This window comes from Populus nigra, chromosome 7 (assembly GCF_951802175.1).
Source record: "Populus nigra chromosome 7, ddPopNigr1.1, whole genome shotgun sequence".
Classification (NCBI taxonomy): Eukaryota; Viridiplantae; Streptophyta; class Magnoliopsida; order Malpighiales; family Salicaceae; genus Populus; species Populus nigra.
The window spans coordinates 1,818,910-1,833,457 of NC_084858.1; the positions used below are offsets into that span (position 1 = coordinate 1,818,910).

A 14,548-nucleotide genomic window follows, 5' to 3' on the forward strand; every position below is an offset into this window, starting at 1 on the left:
AAATCCAATACCACGATGGAAGGTTGTTGCCACATGTGTCGCTAAAGTGCGATGGGTATCTTCCACACGATCAATTTACTCTGCCTGTTTACCCTAGTCCATTATATTTGTTCCATTTTTAATCTTGGTGCCTCAACTTATAATTACTTTATACAAACATAATCTTATTTTATTTTTTCAAACTGAGCATTAACCAAGCACCAAATATTTTCTCGATATTATGACAACCATATATCTAGGCAACCAAAACAAAACATCAAGTTAATTCTCAAATAAAGCCAATTTGAAATGATTAAATTAGAAGAAAAAAAGTTGAGTGACTAGAAAAAAAATTAATTCTTTTAAATAAATAAAACTAAATCTTATCTTTTTTTTTTTAGTTTAACGTGAGTGTTTGTGCCAACTTTCGCGCACCTTGACTAATTCCACGGGCCTTGAAGTTAACGACTATGTAAGCCTCCAGTGGCTATTATATGAGCAACCATAAGGCTCGAACATAAGATCACAGAGAAAGCAAATCTTTCAGTCTCAAGTTCTTATCACTAGGTCACCACCTAGATGGTTAACTAAATCTTATCTTGCCAAGCCTAGTGATGGAATATATATATAAAAAATTAATTCTTTTAAATAAATAAAACTAAATCTTATCTTGCCAAAGCCGAGTGATGGAATATTTCCCCGGCACTGCAAGCCCCCATGCACAAGCATAAAAAGAAATCATCATGAACAAGGATCAATCCCATAGAAAAACAACATTAAATGACCATAATAAAAGACAAATAAATTAAGGAGCCAAAATATAAAAAATGTCACCCAGGAGAAGCCCATCGAGTTTAGTAAAGGTAAGTTCAAGTTGGAGTAGGGATGCAAATGCAAGCCCAAATGACCTCAATAGACGGAGGAGGCAGGTGAACCGTGAACGGAGGATATGAAGAAAGGAAGAAAGGTGGACTTAAGGTCTGATACAAGCCCAGTTGTCAGCAACAGCAGCGCAACCGAGTTTTTTCTTGGCTGACCGGTTCATACCGAGTCAATCTTCCTCTAAGTTTTTTTAAAGCCGATTTAGACCTCGAGTAATCCTGATCACAGATCACCCGCTGAACTGAGTTGAATTTTAAAATATTAACCGGCAGGATGTGAATGGTGCCGCTTGGTTTCCAAAAGAGTGACGAACATTTTATCATGGTTGGAAAATATTTGAGTTATTAATAATTGAGTCCATGCAGTATAATAAAACTAATATAATAGTCCTCGTTATTTCAAAAACTATTTGTTCAGTCCCCGTGCTTTAAAATCTGTTTATAATTTAATCCCTCCATCAATTACATATATATTTGTTTTTCCGATTTGTTCTCTTTTGTTTTCTCTTCCGAGATATATATAGCTGAAATAAAACATAATTTTGGTGAATTGGCGTTGATTAAGCAAGAGCCTTGCTGCATAATTCCGCTGCGTTCGTAAATATATTCAGATACAAGCCATATTTAAGTAATTTCCAGAGAGAGTGACAGTAAGAGAAACAAAAACAAAATTTATCATTGGAACATACACACAAGAACAAATTAACGTACATCATTAATTCCCCCAAAATTCATCATGGACATATCCCATGCATGTCCCTCTCGATCGGTCCATAGCTTATAAGTAATAAGCACAAACCATGTTTAAACGTACTAACTAATTAATTACATGCATATGGCTGTAATATTATACCTTAAGCATTCTTCATCAACTGCACCACGTACGTACACAATCAAGGCTGCAACTTAGAGCATAAGACAAGGGGCAGATTGTTCACAAATCTGCTTGGAGCCGATGAATGCCTATAACCTTTTGGCAAGCAACCTTTCACATCACGCTCACCGTAGAAAGGTCGCTTGCGATTCAAAAGAGGCTTCATTCTGACATGATCTTCACCTTGTGAATCTAAAGGCACTGCCATCATGGTGCTTGGAACGCTAGAGGGGGGCTTGGGGATGTCACGTCCAGCCATGGTGATCCCCAGAGAATTAGATGACAACAGGAAATAGATGAACAAAATGTAAAACATGGTGGTACTGCTAGCACTACTCATTTGTAGGGTTTTGATGCTTTGTTTGTGCCTTTGTTATAGAGGTTAAACTAGAAGGGGGTTTTATGGGAGACCTAAGAGAAGAAGGGGAAAAGGGCCTTAAATAGGCTCGTGATCAGCTGCTGAAGAAAGCAGACATGGCACAGCTCATTGCTAGCATGGCCATGGCATTGCTTTTGAGAATGTGGTGGGAGGTGATGAATTAATTACTAAGGTGGGTGCAGCTGTTCTCTTTCACTGCCGGAAGAGGTGATGAATTAATTACTAAGGTGGGTGCAGCTCTTCTCTTTCACTGCCGGAAGAGGTGATGATACCCGTGAATTTATTTTTTCTTATTGCAATCTCTACCTTGTAATCTCCATATCTAACTTCGATATTTTCGTTGATCACATTCATTTGGGAAATTAACTATTGTTCATGCAAGCAATAAATTTGACTGCTTCAACAATAGAAATCAATAGACACTATTTTTGCCCAGCACATGTCTTGGATAACAATAAATCCTAACCTTCCTTAGATAAAAGATTAATGGGGTTCGCACCATTCTCATCATCTTCCAAACGCACCCTAAGACTCTCGATGAACCTCCAGCAATAGTCATTAATTAAGGAAAACAGTACTTAATGACAATCCTAGCGTATTTGATATGGATTAATGTATGCATGTGTCCATGCATCTTAAGAATAGTGCAATACACACGTATTTTGCCGTTTTATACTTTGATTAAAGGTTCGGAACAATAACTTTATATACACAAGTAATAATTTAATTAGAAACCCTGAAAATATTTTAACATAAACTAGTAAGTGAAATATTTTTTTATTCAAAAGCTTGTCAATGTTTATTTTTATATATATTTTTAATGTTTTGAATTTTAGTTTGTTATAAATTTAATAATAAACTGGTTTTATCAATAATATCTTGATTATTATATAAAAAAAGAGTTCTTTCAAAATGGATTAATGTAGAAAACACACCAATATTGATGGCATTAATCGATTATAAAGCTTTCAATAGTAGATACAACAACATGATTTACTCAAGAAATGGGTCATCAACTTTGCTGGTGGTGCTTTCAAGACGTGATCAGCATTGATTCCAAGCCACGTGATTCTCACTGTTGCTTCTCCAAAATCATCTTTATTTCATGAATTTTGTCAAATTACAATTAGCAGTAACATTTTATTTACCATGTCCAAATTAGAAGAGTGATTTATATCAGTTAATTAAGCTCCTCTTTTGTGGTTAATTGCATCATTTAAAATCTCTCTTTGACTCTACTCATGCCCATTAAAATGCCAAAACTGGAGATAAACTTGATTTACATGAGTGGTGTACAATCAGATGTCAACCTTAGATCCACTTCCCTTGGGATCCAGGTGGGGCCTTCTGATTGGACCACTGAATTAGGTTCAAGCATTAAAAACTGGGTCGTTTGAATCAAATTTGAATGCAGCAAGGAAGATGGGGGGATTTCAACGTCGACCTTCTGTAATTGATTGTGTAATTAGCATTGAAAATACGAAGAAGTGTGGCTGTTTAGGGTTGTGGTTATTATTGTTTTTTTAAAATGTATTAAAATAATATTTTTTAAAATAAATTAATTTTAAAATCAGTATATCAAAACAATTTAAAATATATAAAAAAATATTAATTTTTAATTAAAAAATCAAATTTTTATAGAATGCAGTTTTCACCTCATTCCCAAACAATTAATTTAATGCGCTAGTAGCCATTAATAGTAACTTGTTATAACTTAAACATGAATATGCAAAAAAATATAAAAAATTCTCTTACATTAAATAATAATCTCAACGAACGACTTGTTTATTTAGATATTGTAAAATAATGATTCATTGCTTTTTTATGTAAAATAACAATTCATTGCTTTTTTTTAATTATTATTATCATTACATCACATTATATTAAACATGTCTAATTGTGATTTTTTTTTGGTTAAAATCAGAAGATTTGTTTCAAGTTTTGTTTAGCCTTCAAGATTAATACCAAGTCGATGATTTAATTAGTATATATATATTTTTTTTACCTCAAGAATTTATGGCCAAACTTATTTATCATGGGACTTGTGAAATCATTCAATATCCAATGCTTGTACGTAGTAGTTGTTCGTAGTTAAATTGATATGCTTCACCAAACATTAAAGTTAGCAAGTAAGAGCTTGCTGCTGTTGGGTGAAGTGGGAACAGGAAAGCTCATAATTGAAAAGGTTCAGATTTGTACACTTCTTCACGACTCTTATTTATTAACTCTATTGTATATGTATATAATATAATATACAAGCAGTTTTTTTTTTTTTTAATTTTATAGTGTATAATCTGCTGAATTAATTCTGTTATATAGCAATACTGTTCTTTTAAGGGAATTTAATTAACGCGCAAAGAGTTACAAGTAGGCTAGCATATGACGAATTCATCAAGAATGCTAAGAAAATATTCTTACTAGTGCTAATTAATTCAAGATGAATTTATTGAACCGAATTTAAACAGATGATATGTGATTTTTAGAGGGTTTTGGCGGTCTTAATCGTTCAAGTAATAGCTAGTTTTATAGATAATTATTAGATGATTTCCTAAGCTACATGTTGCATCAAGACCTTTTTTTAGAAAAAAAAAATCTAGATATTGTTAATATATTCTTTAGCATAAAAATTTTTAAATTATGTGGGGATTTATTTGACGCAACCTGGATGACTTGATAAATTCAAAGATATTCCAAGCTACCGATAAAAATATAATTTGACTAAAAAAAATAAATCAAGATGATTTGTTTTTTTTTTAATATTGAAACGACAATATAGTAGATCAACTTGGATTAACTCGAATTAACTTGTCAAATTCTCTATCCAAGTTTTGAAACTCTAATAACTTTATGGAAAACAAATAATAAAAATAAAAATATTAAACTCAATTCTCAATCAACTCAATATTAAAGGATAACATTGAAAATAAAATTCAACTAAAAAAATAAGTCAAATCAATTCAAGTTAATCTGTCAAATCTAGATCATGAGACCGAGATAACCTCATATAAAACAAATCGAAACAAATTATAAAACTTAATTTTCAATCAAATCAATATTAAAGGATAAAATTAAAAAGAAAATCAATTACAAAAAAGATATAAAAACCCACTCGAATTAATTCGAGTCAACCGACCAAACCTGTGACTCAGGTTATAGGGTTGGAATAACCTCAAAGAATACAAAATGAAATTAATTATAAGGCTTCATTCCAAACTAACCCAATATTAAGGATGAAATTGAAAAAAAAAATAAACTAAAAAAGAACAAAAAATTGACCCGAGTCAACTTGGGCCAGGAAGTCAAGATAAACTTTATGGAAAGAAAATTAAAACAAATTATAAAGTTTAATTTTCAATTAACCTAATATTGAATGATGAAATTAAAAAAAATATTAAATTAAAAAAGAATAAAAAAATCCAAATTAACTTGGTTAATCTGTAAAACTCACTAGCCAAATCATTATAATACCATGATATCTTTATAAAAAAAATTTAAATAAATTATAAAATCCAAAACCTAATAATAAAAGGGAAATTATATAGGGTATAAGTTTTGCACCAATAGACTAATGAAAAAGATCTTATTTCCCTTATTCTTAGGGTATTTTTTTTTATCTAATGATAAAATGATAATTTTATTATAATTTAATTGAAGATGAAATTAAAAAATATATTTTTATTTTTAAATAATATTTTTGATATGTTGAGCCTGCATAGTATTTTTTAGAATAAGTTTATTCATTCAATTTTATTTATATTTATAATTATATTATATTTTACTGATTAAATAAACACTGGTTATAGGAATGGTAATCACTAAAAATATATAATTTTGGTTAAAAAGAATGGCAATTGTGAAATTAGCTGCAACATCAAGGGCTGATATGCGAAATTGGATTGACATAAATGCAAGATAGAGAACATTTCAGTTGTTTCAGTTTCTATAGAAGCACAGCACGCAAGTAAGCCTTTTTGTATCTAAATTTGGAGATGGAGCTGGCAGTGCGCACTTTATCATTTGCCTCCTTCTCCAAGAGTAAGTAATTCAAACAAACAAACTCCTTCCCAATATTTAATATTCAACTCTAATGGCTCTACTTGTTGGTTGTTGTTATAAGTCTATGCTGCCATCATGACATGCTCTTTGGCTTCATAGTTACAAGTCAGTGTAATTTTTTGAAGGTAGTTGACAAGTAGTGTCTTACAGTTACGAGAAAATGAAATAAACCCATTAAAGATATGGCCATGGAGGCTTTTATAGGGTGGTTGTTTCTTCTCATACATGTACATCATCATTTAGGTAGACGAGGGGGGTTTTCCCTTTGTATTTGGTTGAATCATTTGAGCCATTTATGTTAAACTTTATGGAGGAAGGTCTCTGCTATAATGGTTTCTAAATTGAGATAAGGATCATTACTTGTCTTCGATGTTTGAAGCTAATTAGAATAGTTATGGCTACCATAAAGAACCTCCAGAAGGGGGACACTGGAGTTAATGTTGAGTGCTTGGAGAGGTTTCTATAACTTTGATGGGTAGAATGATGGTATTTGTTTTCTTGGTTCTGTCTAGTAATACAGTACATTAATTCTTGGTTAAGTATTAGGTGCCTTGAAATCCAGAACAAGAAATGCTTCTTAGATTGCTGAAAGTTGTTGTTGATCCAGGATAAGTGATTCAATGGGGTTTCTAGTCCCATTTTCTGGAGTCTAATGGCTACATGAATAATTAGGTGATTCTTTTAGGACTGTGCCTATGGGTTGTTGCTAGTGGAGGTTTGCGCTTTGATGAGGTTTATTATCATTATCATCTAGGGGTTGGAAGGGAAAGGACCTTTGGTGGCCTGAATTGGTGCTTCAATTATTAAATCAAATAAATTCAGACATGTGGGAATAAAGATTTTATTCTAGCTGTGGCTTTAGACCTTTTGTTTTTCATTTATGTTTTATACCAACATTGTAATGAACTCCTTCTTTTTCAGCTAAAATATTGTCTGCAAGGCTTAATTTATAATTAATTTCCCAAATCTAACTGATTCCATGTATCAACAGCACCCTATCTGTATTAGTTCTAGAAAGTAAACAGGATTCAATACGGTTTTTCTGGATTTCTGCTGCAGTGATAACTTTATGGAGTGATTTACTGTTTTTATTCTTCCTGAACGACAAAGATCTCTTAGATGTTAGTGATGGAAGAAATCAATTACAAGTATTGTTCTTGGGTCATCTGCTATATTTGTTTTTCAGGCCTATACTGGAATTTTGTACAAGCATGATCTGTTATGTGCTTCAACCAATCTGTGACCAATATTTTGATTTATTTCCTAGCAAATTTCTCACAAATATTATGAGTTTTGAGGTAATGAATATGCTCTTTTTTTCTTAAGTTTGAGCTAGCAATGGATGCGATTTATGGGTACCATACAACATGAACTTTGCTGGTTAGGATTAATTGTTATGTGAGAACGAAGATAATGAATCTTTATGAGAAATAGATGCCACCTTTTGAGTTGCAACCATTTGAAAATGGCGTCGCTCCATGTCTATAAATGAACCAGCCAATACCCACGGATGTCGTTTTTCTACCAAGTGCAAATCAAGAGAAAACTTTATGTAACTTTGGAGGTTATAGCACTTCGATCGTGGATTTGTGTGCTGATCTCTCTCGTTGATAAACATATTTCCGATTGCAAGGAGATCAGAGAATAGCATCCTTAGTCTTTGGAGTATAAAGATTATTTTTAAGATTTTAAGTGCATGATTTTAACAAAAGAAATGTTCTAGCTAGAAATCTAAGAGATTCATTTCTGTCAAAGTATGGTGGTCTTGCCACTATGGTTACTGTTTTTTTCCTGCGCTGCCTTGCCCTTCTTCTATAGTAATTAAAAGGTTCAAATTCAATATTGGGTTACCTTGACTTCCAGCTTACTGCTTTAGAAACAAGAGCAATTAAAGTCAACTCCTCCATAAATACTGGAAATGATTGAACGTCTCCATAACATGATATTAGCTTAAATTCCTCACCTTGTAATGCCATTTCCACATCATTCTTGGTTAAGCGTGGCTGCTTGCGGGTACATTTAATTTCAAAGCTTCAGAAGACAGAAATAATTTTGTAGATAAGAAATGATGGTGCTTAAAGACACCAGAATAAAACCTAAATATCAGAATTTCAGAATCCTTAGAATGATACCTTTAACTTAATTAGTTTCCGTCTGATGATTGAAATCTACTCTACAGAGGGTCGAAAAAAACAAAAAAGAATACCTAACAGACAATGATGGGATTATTTCAATGCCTTTACAATCCAAAAATCTGGCTTGCATCGTTTTAGATCTTGCCTATTGCACTACAGAGGCATGGCTGAAGGTTTGGTGTGGTATTTGGTGGTGTTGGTGCTGAGGCAACACTCATGCCGCGTTCAGACCCGCCGTTCTCGGCAAACTTGAGGCTTTGCTGGTGCATGCCGGCCCGTCTGCTTCTCCTCCTCATTCCACTCTGATGCATAATAGGATTCTTCAGTCGATTTCACTACGTCTTTTGATGCTGGAAAGAACATGCCACCCCATTGTGGGAAGTAAACCAAAGTCACAGGAAGAGTGCAACCACAAATCATATCACCCATCCAGGACAGACCAGCTGCTGTGGAAAATCTTCAGCTTGAAAAGAATATTAGTTGTGTCAACCCAGAACCAAAATTTCCAGCTGCATCGGTTAGACCTGGTATAATGCCCAATGATCGTCGAGAAATGAAGGGAATGATACCGAATGCTGCTCCACAAGCAGCTTAAGCTCCAATGGAGAAGAGAATCACTGTCACGATAGCCATGGAAAGTGAATTAGCACGACCAAGCCAAATACAGAAAACTCCTCCGAGTGTTTGTAAGATCAAGAGAGCACAAAATCTACCTCTCATATCAAAGTATCTTGCTGCTACGTCAGAAACAATTCCACCAAAGGGACGAGCTAGAAGGATAGCCATACCAAAGGTAGCAGCAATAACACCAGCTGTGTGAAGCTTTAGATCGAACCTGTAAACAAAAATCTTAATTAGTTCACATATCATATGATCAGAGTACAGCCTACAGGGTAAGCTTAAGACGCATATGCATGATAATTAGTTCAAAAAACGTACATAGATGGTGGCGTTACACCGCGGGCCGCATATTTTTTTATAATGTAAAAAAAATGCACAGGTGATCATACTGTCTTTTAAAAGAAGAAAGAAAGATTTGGGATCTGATTTATTGGCTTGATTAGGTTTAATAAGTTTGATTAATTTAATAATATAATTAATAATAAGATATTAATAGTAAATAAAGCAATAATTAACCATAAAATAATACAATTTCATTATCAGTAGAAAATGAAATAACAGCTCATTTGAAACTCACCATTAATTGTTTTACCGTGGACACCGCTAAATTCAACCTAGTCTTTGAGCTTTAATATTCAATTTAACCAAAGAATATTATGAATAATTTAAGCTTGTTAAAAACTTTTCATAAACCTTAAACTAAATATTTTAGAAGCATTGTTGCCTGCACAGTAACCAACCTGTGGGAATATTTATTTAACTGTGGAAAATTGCAAGTCAACCAAGTCCCAAATAAAAATTAAATCAAGTCCTCCCATCACCCTCATCAATTCCAGATCACAAGTTAGGGTTTTGTCATCTTTTTATTCACTTATTAAACTGCTCATTATAATATGTGGCTTGCACTTAGCCATGGTCAAAGGAAGGATCTTTCTTAAATACCGCAAGTGCAATTCTCTCCCCTCCTTGTCGTCCCTTTTTGCCAGTTTAATTATGGAGATATAAGAAAAATATCCTGTAACCTTGCATTACCCTTTCAAAAGCTCTCAAGAGTTCTTTGTTTTCATGGTGCCAACCAGGGACAAGACGACTCTCTTGATTTTAGGGTTTGGGTTTCGCTGGAGCTGAAGGTACCTTGAAAACATCCGTGCAATATTTTAAAGCTTGGAAATTATGAAATGGTGAGTCTTTGTTCACATCTTATAATAGCTCGTGTTTTAATGTATATCCATACAAGAGCTCCATTATAAGACCTTGTGTCGATCAAGTTGCGTAGTAGAATTTTAGTTATTTATTCGAGTAAATTCCATAGTTCAATTCAAAATTAATTGGAAAAGGAGTACAAGTAGTCATGGAGATCATGATTTCAGTACTTTCCGATCGATCCAAAGGCTAGATTTTAGATGGATGCAGGTACCGTCAGTACCGGAGAAACCAAGCTTAGGAGTTCAATTTTGTTTTCGGAATAGTGGATCGTTGCTTAGGAGTTAGGAGTCACAATTATTTATTATACGTTTTCTAATTAGTTGTTTGTTTTGCAATCTTCCATCTTATCATGCCCCGTCTGAGATTCGCTCCAGATTGAATTTTATATTGAATTATGTGAGAATTAATCAAACTCGGCACGGGTTTACTCGTGAATATCAAATAAATTTTTATTCAAAACATCTGTTGTTTTATATTTTTTTTTTTTAAAAAAAAAAACCTTTAAACAATGCTGGTTTAAATTGACTCAATTAAAATATAACCTAAGCTTGAATGGAGTCATGGACCTAACCAAGTTTCATAACTATGTTTTTTTGGAACTTCAGGACGCCTTCTCACCGCTCTTTGTATTAAATTACTATATCCGGGGAACATGTGCTTAAAAGGGCTGCAGTAAATACATTTAGGAGCTAAGAAAGAAGCTGGCAACTATAGAAGAACAGCCCTAAGCCCAAAAATCTTGCTTTACCATGGCCTCATTTTCAAAGTCATCAAAGGTAAGTGAATCTCCCAAGCATACATAGAAGCTAATATCCATGCACACATAATGCCTGCTAAGGGTGTAGAATTAGGCTATGAGATTTATCATACAAGACTCCAAGTTTCATGTCAGAGTGCTTGCAGAAGGATTTTTGAGGTACAGTTGAATTCAGGCTTTGTAAGTAGTTTCTGAGGTTGTTTTTCTTCTTGTTTTTCCTGGGCTTTGTATCCCGTCCATAACAATAAAACAGAAAGGTTGAAACTTGAAAACGGGCACACCTTCAACAAGGAAGCTTGAAGCGGCCAGTTCTGCACTTATGGTTGTTTTCTTTATCATCATTTATGGTAAACAAGAACAAAGAACTGTAAACATATCTACTTTAAGTGCATCCCGAGTCTCAGACTGCTAAACAAAATACATATCTACTTTCAGTGTATCCTAAGCATTGTCTAGACACAAGCTACCAGTTAACAATGCCCCAATCCCACAAGGATAGGAATGGGAACGATCTTGGACAGGTAAAAACCTTAGTCATGCACTACCAATGACCTGGAGCTTAAGCTATTGAGTCATGGGAGGATAACACCCAGTACATTAAGTTATGCTGCCCAAGAGGCTACTTGGGACGTGGAACCTCATTCCTTAATTTTCATAGCTTGATAAGCCACTAAAAAATAAAGGTGAAACCATATTCAATGGTTTAAATTTTGTAGCCCATCATAATGGCATCCTAATCACTGACAATAAGACAATGATCCATATAAACCAACCCCAAAACAGTAAAACAATTTAGGAATCAGGTGATGCAATCACATCTTATGGCCTTATCTAAAGAACTCCTAACAATACAACTCGACATTATCTGCAGAGGATAGCCTATGTACACAATGCATTGCAAAGAAACATCAGGTGCATTCAGTATGGACTGATAGATCAGATTATCTCAAAGTATTCTTTCAAACAGTGGGCAAGCTATTTCCGCATATTATTTTAGATAATTCTATCAATTAAAGAAACTTATTATAAATATAATCATGTGGGTTTCAACTTTCAACTCATTCTATTCATAAAACCTAACGGATGAGTGAGGAGGAACACTTGGTTGCCAGATAACCTTCTAGTGGTAAAACAAAGCTAGACTGCATGAACATGACCCTGTTTGCAAGACAGCCATTTGTATCATTACAGAGCACATTTGAAAACCAAAATGCACATATCCAAGGGATAAAGCAGATCTTCAAGTTTCATAGTACAAATAAGCTCCATTCCACCATATTAGTGTTCATAAGAATATGAATGTATACTTTACAAGTAAAGCAAATCTAACCTCATGGCACAAGAGACAATTCAAGTGGAGAGAACTTCAAGGTTCAATAGAACAAACCTAATTCCATCAGCTGCTGTGAGGCGAGGCAATAAATATTCTCGTTTTGGCTAATCTCATATTGGAGTCTATTGTAGCCAATTCCATCACAACAAGGGCAAAGAAACAAAATCTAGCAAAGGTTTATTATATACGCATACTAAGTGCTGGCACTTCCCCTCCTTTGAACAGGTTTGTATAGCACAACAGTGACAAATTTTGAATGGAAGCGATGAGTGAACCCTAGAGCCACCACAGATCGTGGGGCCTCCCGGTTCTCAATGTAAAGATGGTTGAGAATCACATTCTGTGGCAGTGGAAGGGTTTCAGAAGTGTCTGCACTTACTGGGTAGCTAAGCAAGGAGTGTTGCAGGTGTTGAGGTACTGAAGGTGGGTCCCGTACCTCATCTTCATTCCCAGGGTAGACATTGTTGTAACTTGAATCAGGTGATCTAGGAACTTCAAATCCCACAACAGTTGCTTCTCCCTGCAACAGAATTAAATTATTAAAGTTTTATACTTACATGACCTTGAAGTCCCGATATAATATCAAACCCCAAAGCACCATGTTTTCTACTTACATGTTCTTCACTATATTGGTTGCTCATGTTGAATATGGCAAAGCAGAGAGTTAACAACACAAACTCATCAAGTTTGCAATGCTCCCAATCCTGAAAACACAACAATTCCCACATAAGCATCCAAAAAACTGTAATGGCAGCATAAAAAAAGTAACTGTTTCTCACTGGTGAGTTTTACAGAAGTAAAGCCTTACTTTACGTCAACAATCAGAAAATCAGCAAGCACAAACTCATTTCTATTCTTTCTCAGGATTCATGCTTGGCTGGGGGTCTTAGTAACGGCCTTCCCCCTAACCTCTTGACCTAATACTCTTTGATCCACTTAAAAACTTTCCCACAAAAAAAGCTCTCAGCATTCCAAAGAGAAGTCCAAACACATTCTTCTGTTCTTTAACACAGATGCCAATATACATACAACTATGAAACCACCCTCTATTAACGTAGTGCACCAAAATACGATCCAAAAAAGAAACATAGCTTTGACACAACCCACAACCCATTTTCTTGAAAACTGCACAAAACAAAATAGCCCATAATTTTCTGTCAATTCAATCAACAGAGTCCGCTTGCTAACCCTTTTGAACAAATGTAATTTCATCCTTTTCACATGCCATAAAAGATTTAGCTAACACTAAATAAACCCCAAAAAAAAAACATTGTTTCCCTAAAAATCTCATATCAAGAATTACAGGAAAAAATCTCAATTGAGTACAATCCTTGAACACAAATAAATCTTGATTTTGTTAACAAAGAAAGAAAGAAAACAAGCTACCTTGATAAAGCTGATGAAGAGAATTAATCTTGGATCTGATAGTTGAAGGAAATTGAAACCAAAGAAGCAGAAGTCAGTAGATGACAGTCGCCGGAGTTGTCGTCGGCCTTCAATTTTTTTACTACAAATTTAAAAAGTAGAAGAACCCTAAGCCTAAGGTCATCGAGATGACAAGGAAACGTTGTTCTTGCTACTGCTGCTGTTGTGTAGGTAGACAGGCTGAAATTGGAAAGGACGGAATGCCCCCATCTGAACAAAATTATTTGTCTGGGTAAAATTGTAATATCACGCTTGTCCTGATCATTTTAATTAATTAAATTAATAATATGGTTTTGAATTTTTTCCCCTATTTTTTAAAACATAATCACAAAACTGTGTTTATTTTAGTAACGCGCATAAAGCCCATGGGCTCAAACATAAGCCCTAAACTCAAGCGTCAGGCATGCACTTGACATTTGTTGGCTCATGCATTGGGCTTGAGTCCTAAACATTATATCTAGATTTGTTATTAATTTCAGGTTACACATTCTAGTATATTTTGGGTCTTGATTTATGATTTAAACTTAATACCTAATTCTTGGTTTTTTTATGAACATTTTTAGGTGTACAAGAGTCTTTTATGATCTACCACATTATTATTTCATTAATATATATATATATATGTACAATATATTCGTTCCATATTCATATTTATGTTAGTGGTATTTGTTCTTTATTAAAATTTATGTAAGATATATTTATTATTCATTAATACTCTAAGGGTGAAATAACTATTCATCCCTCTCCTTCGAGGAAAAGATAAAGTTCATGAGGTATAAATACTTAATGAATCATCTAGGTAAGAGGTTCACAATTTCTATTTTCAACACACACATACTATTTTTTTACATAACATTCATTTCAAACCAAAACAAAAAAAAAACAACATTGTTCTTAAAAAC

General features: G+C 33.9%; 1 protein-coding gene and 1 long non-coding RNA gene across 2 annotated transcripts; one reads left to right on the top strand and one right to left on the bottom strand.

The window, feature by feature from the left end:
- Positions 1–9,670: 9,670 nt before the first annotated feature.
- LOC133698694 (uncharacterized) lies at positions 9,671–11,204 on the top strand. Its single transcript, XR_009843181.1, has 2 exons — positions 9,671–10,106; positions 10,737–11,204. It is a non-coding gene; the product is annotated as an uncharacterized LOC133698694 (long non-coding RNA).
- Positions 11,205–12,133: 929 nt separating this feature from the next.
- On the bottom strand, positions 12,134–13,846 carry LOC133698693 (SNF1-related protein kinase regulatory subunit beta-3-like). Its single transcript, XM_062121717.1, has 3 exons — positions 13,608–13,846; positions 12,836–12,925; positions 12,134–12,741 (listed from the first exon to the last, which is right to left on the bottom strand). Exons 2-3 carry the CDS (start codon positions 12,860–12,862, stop codon positions 12,415–12,417), a joined length of 354 nt encoding a protein of 117 aa, XP_061977701.1. The 5' UTR covers positions 12,863–12,925; positions 13,608–13,846; the 3' UTR covers positions 12,134–12,414.
- Positions 13,847–14,548: the final 702 nt, after the last annotated feature.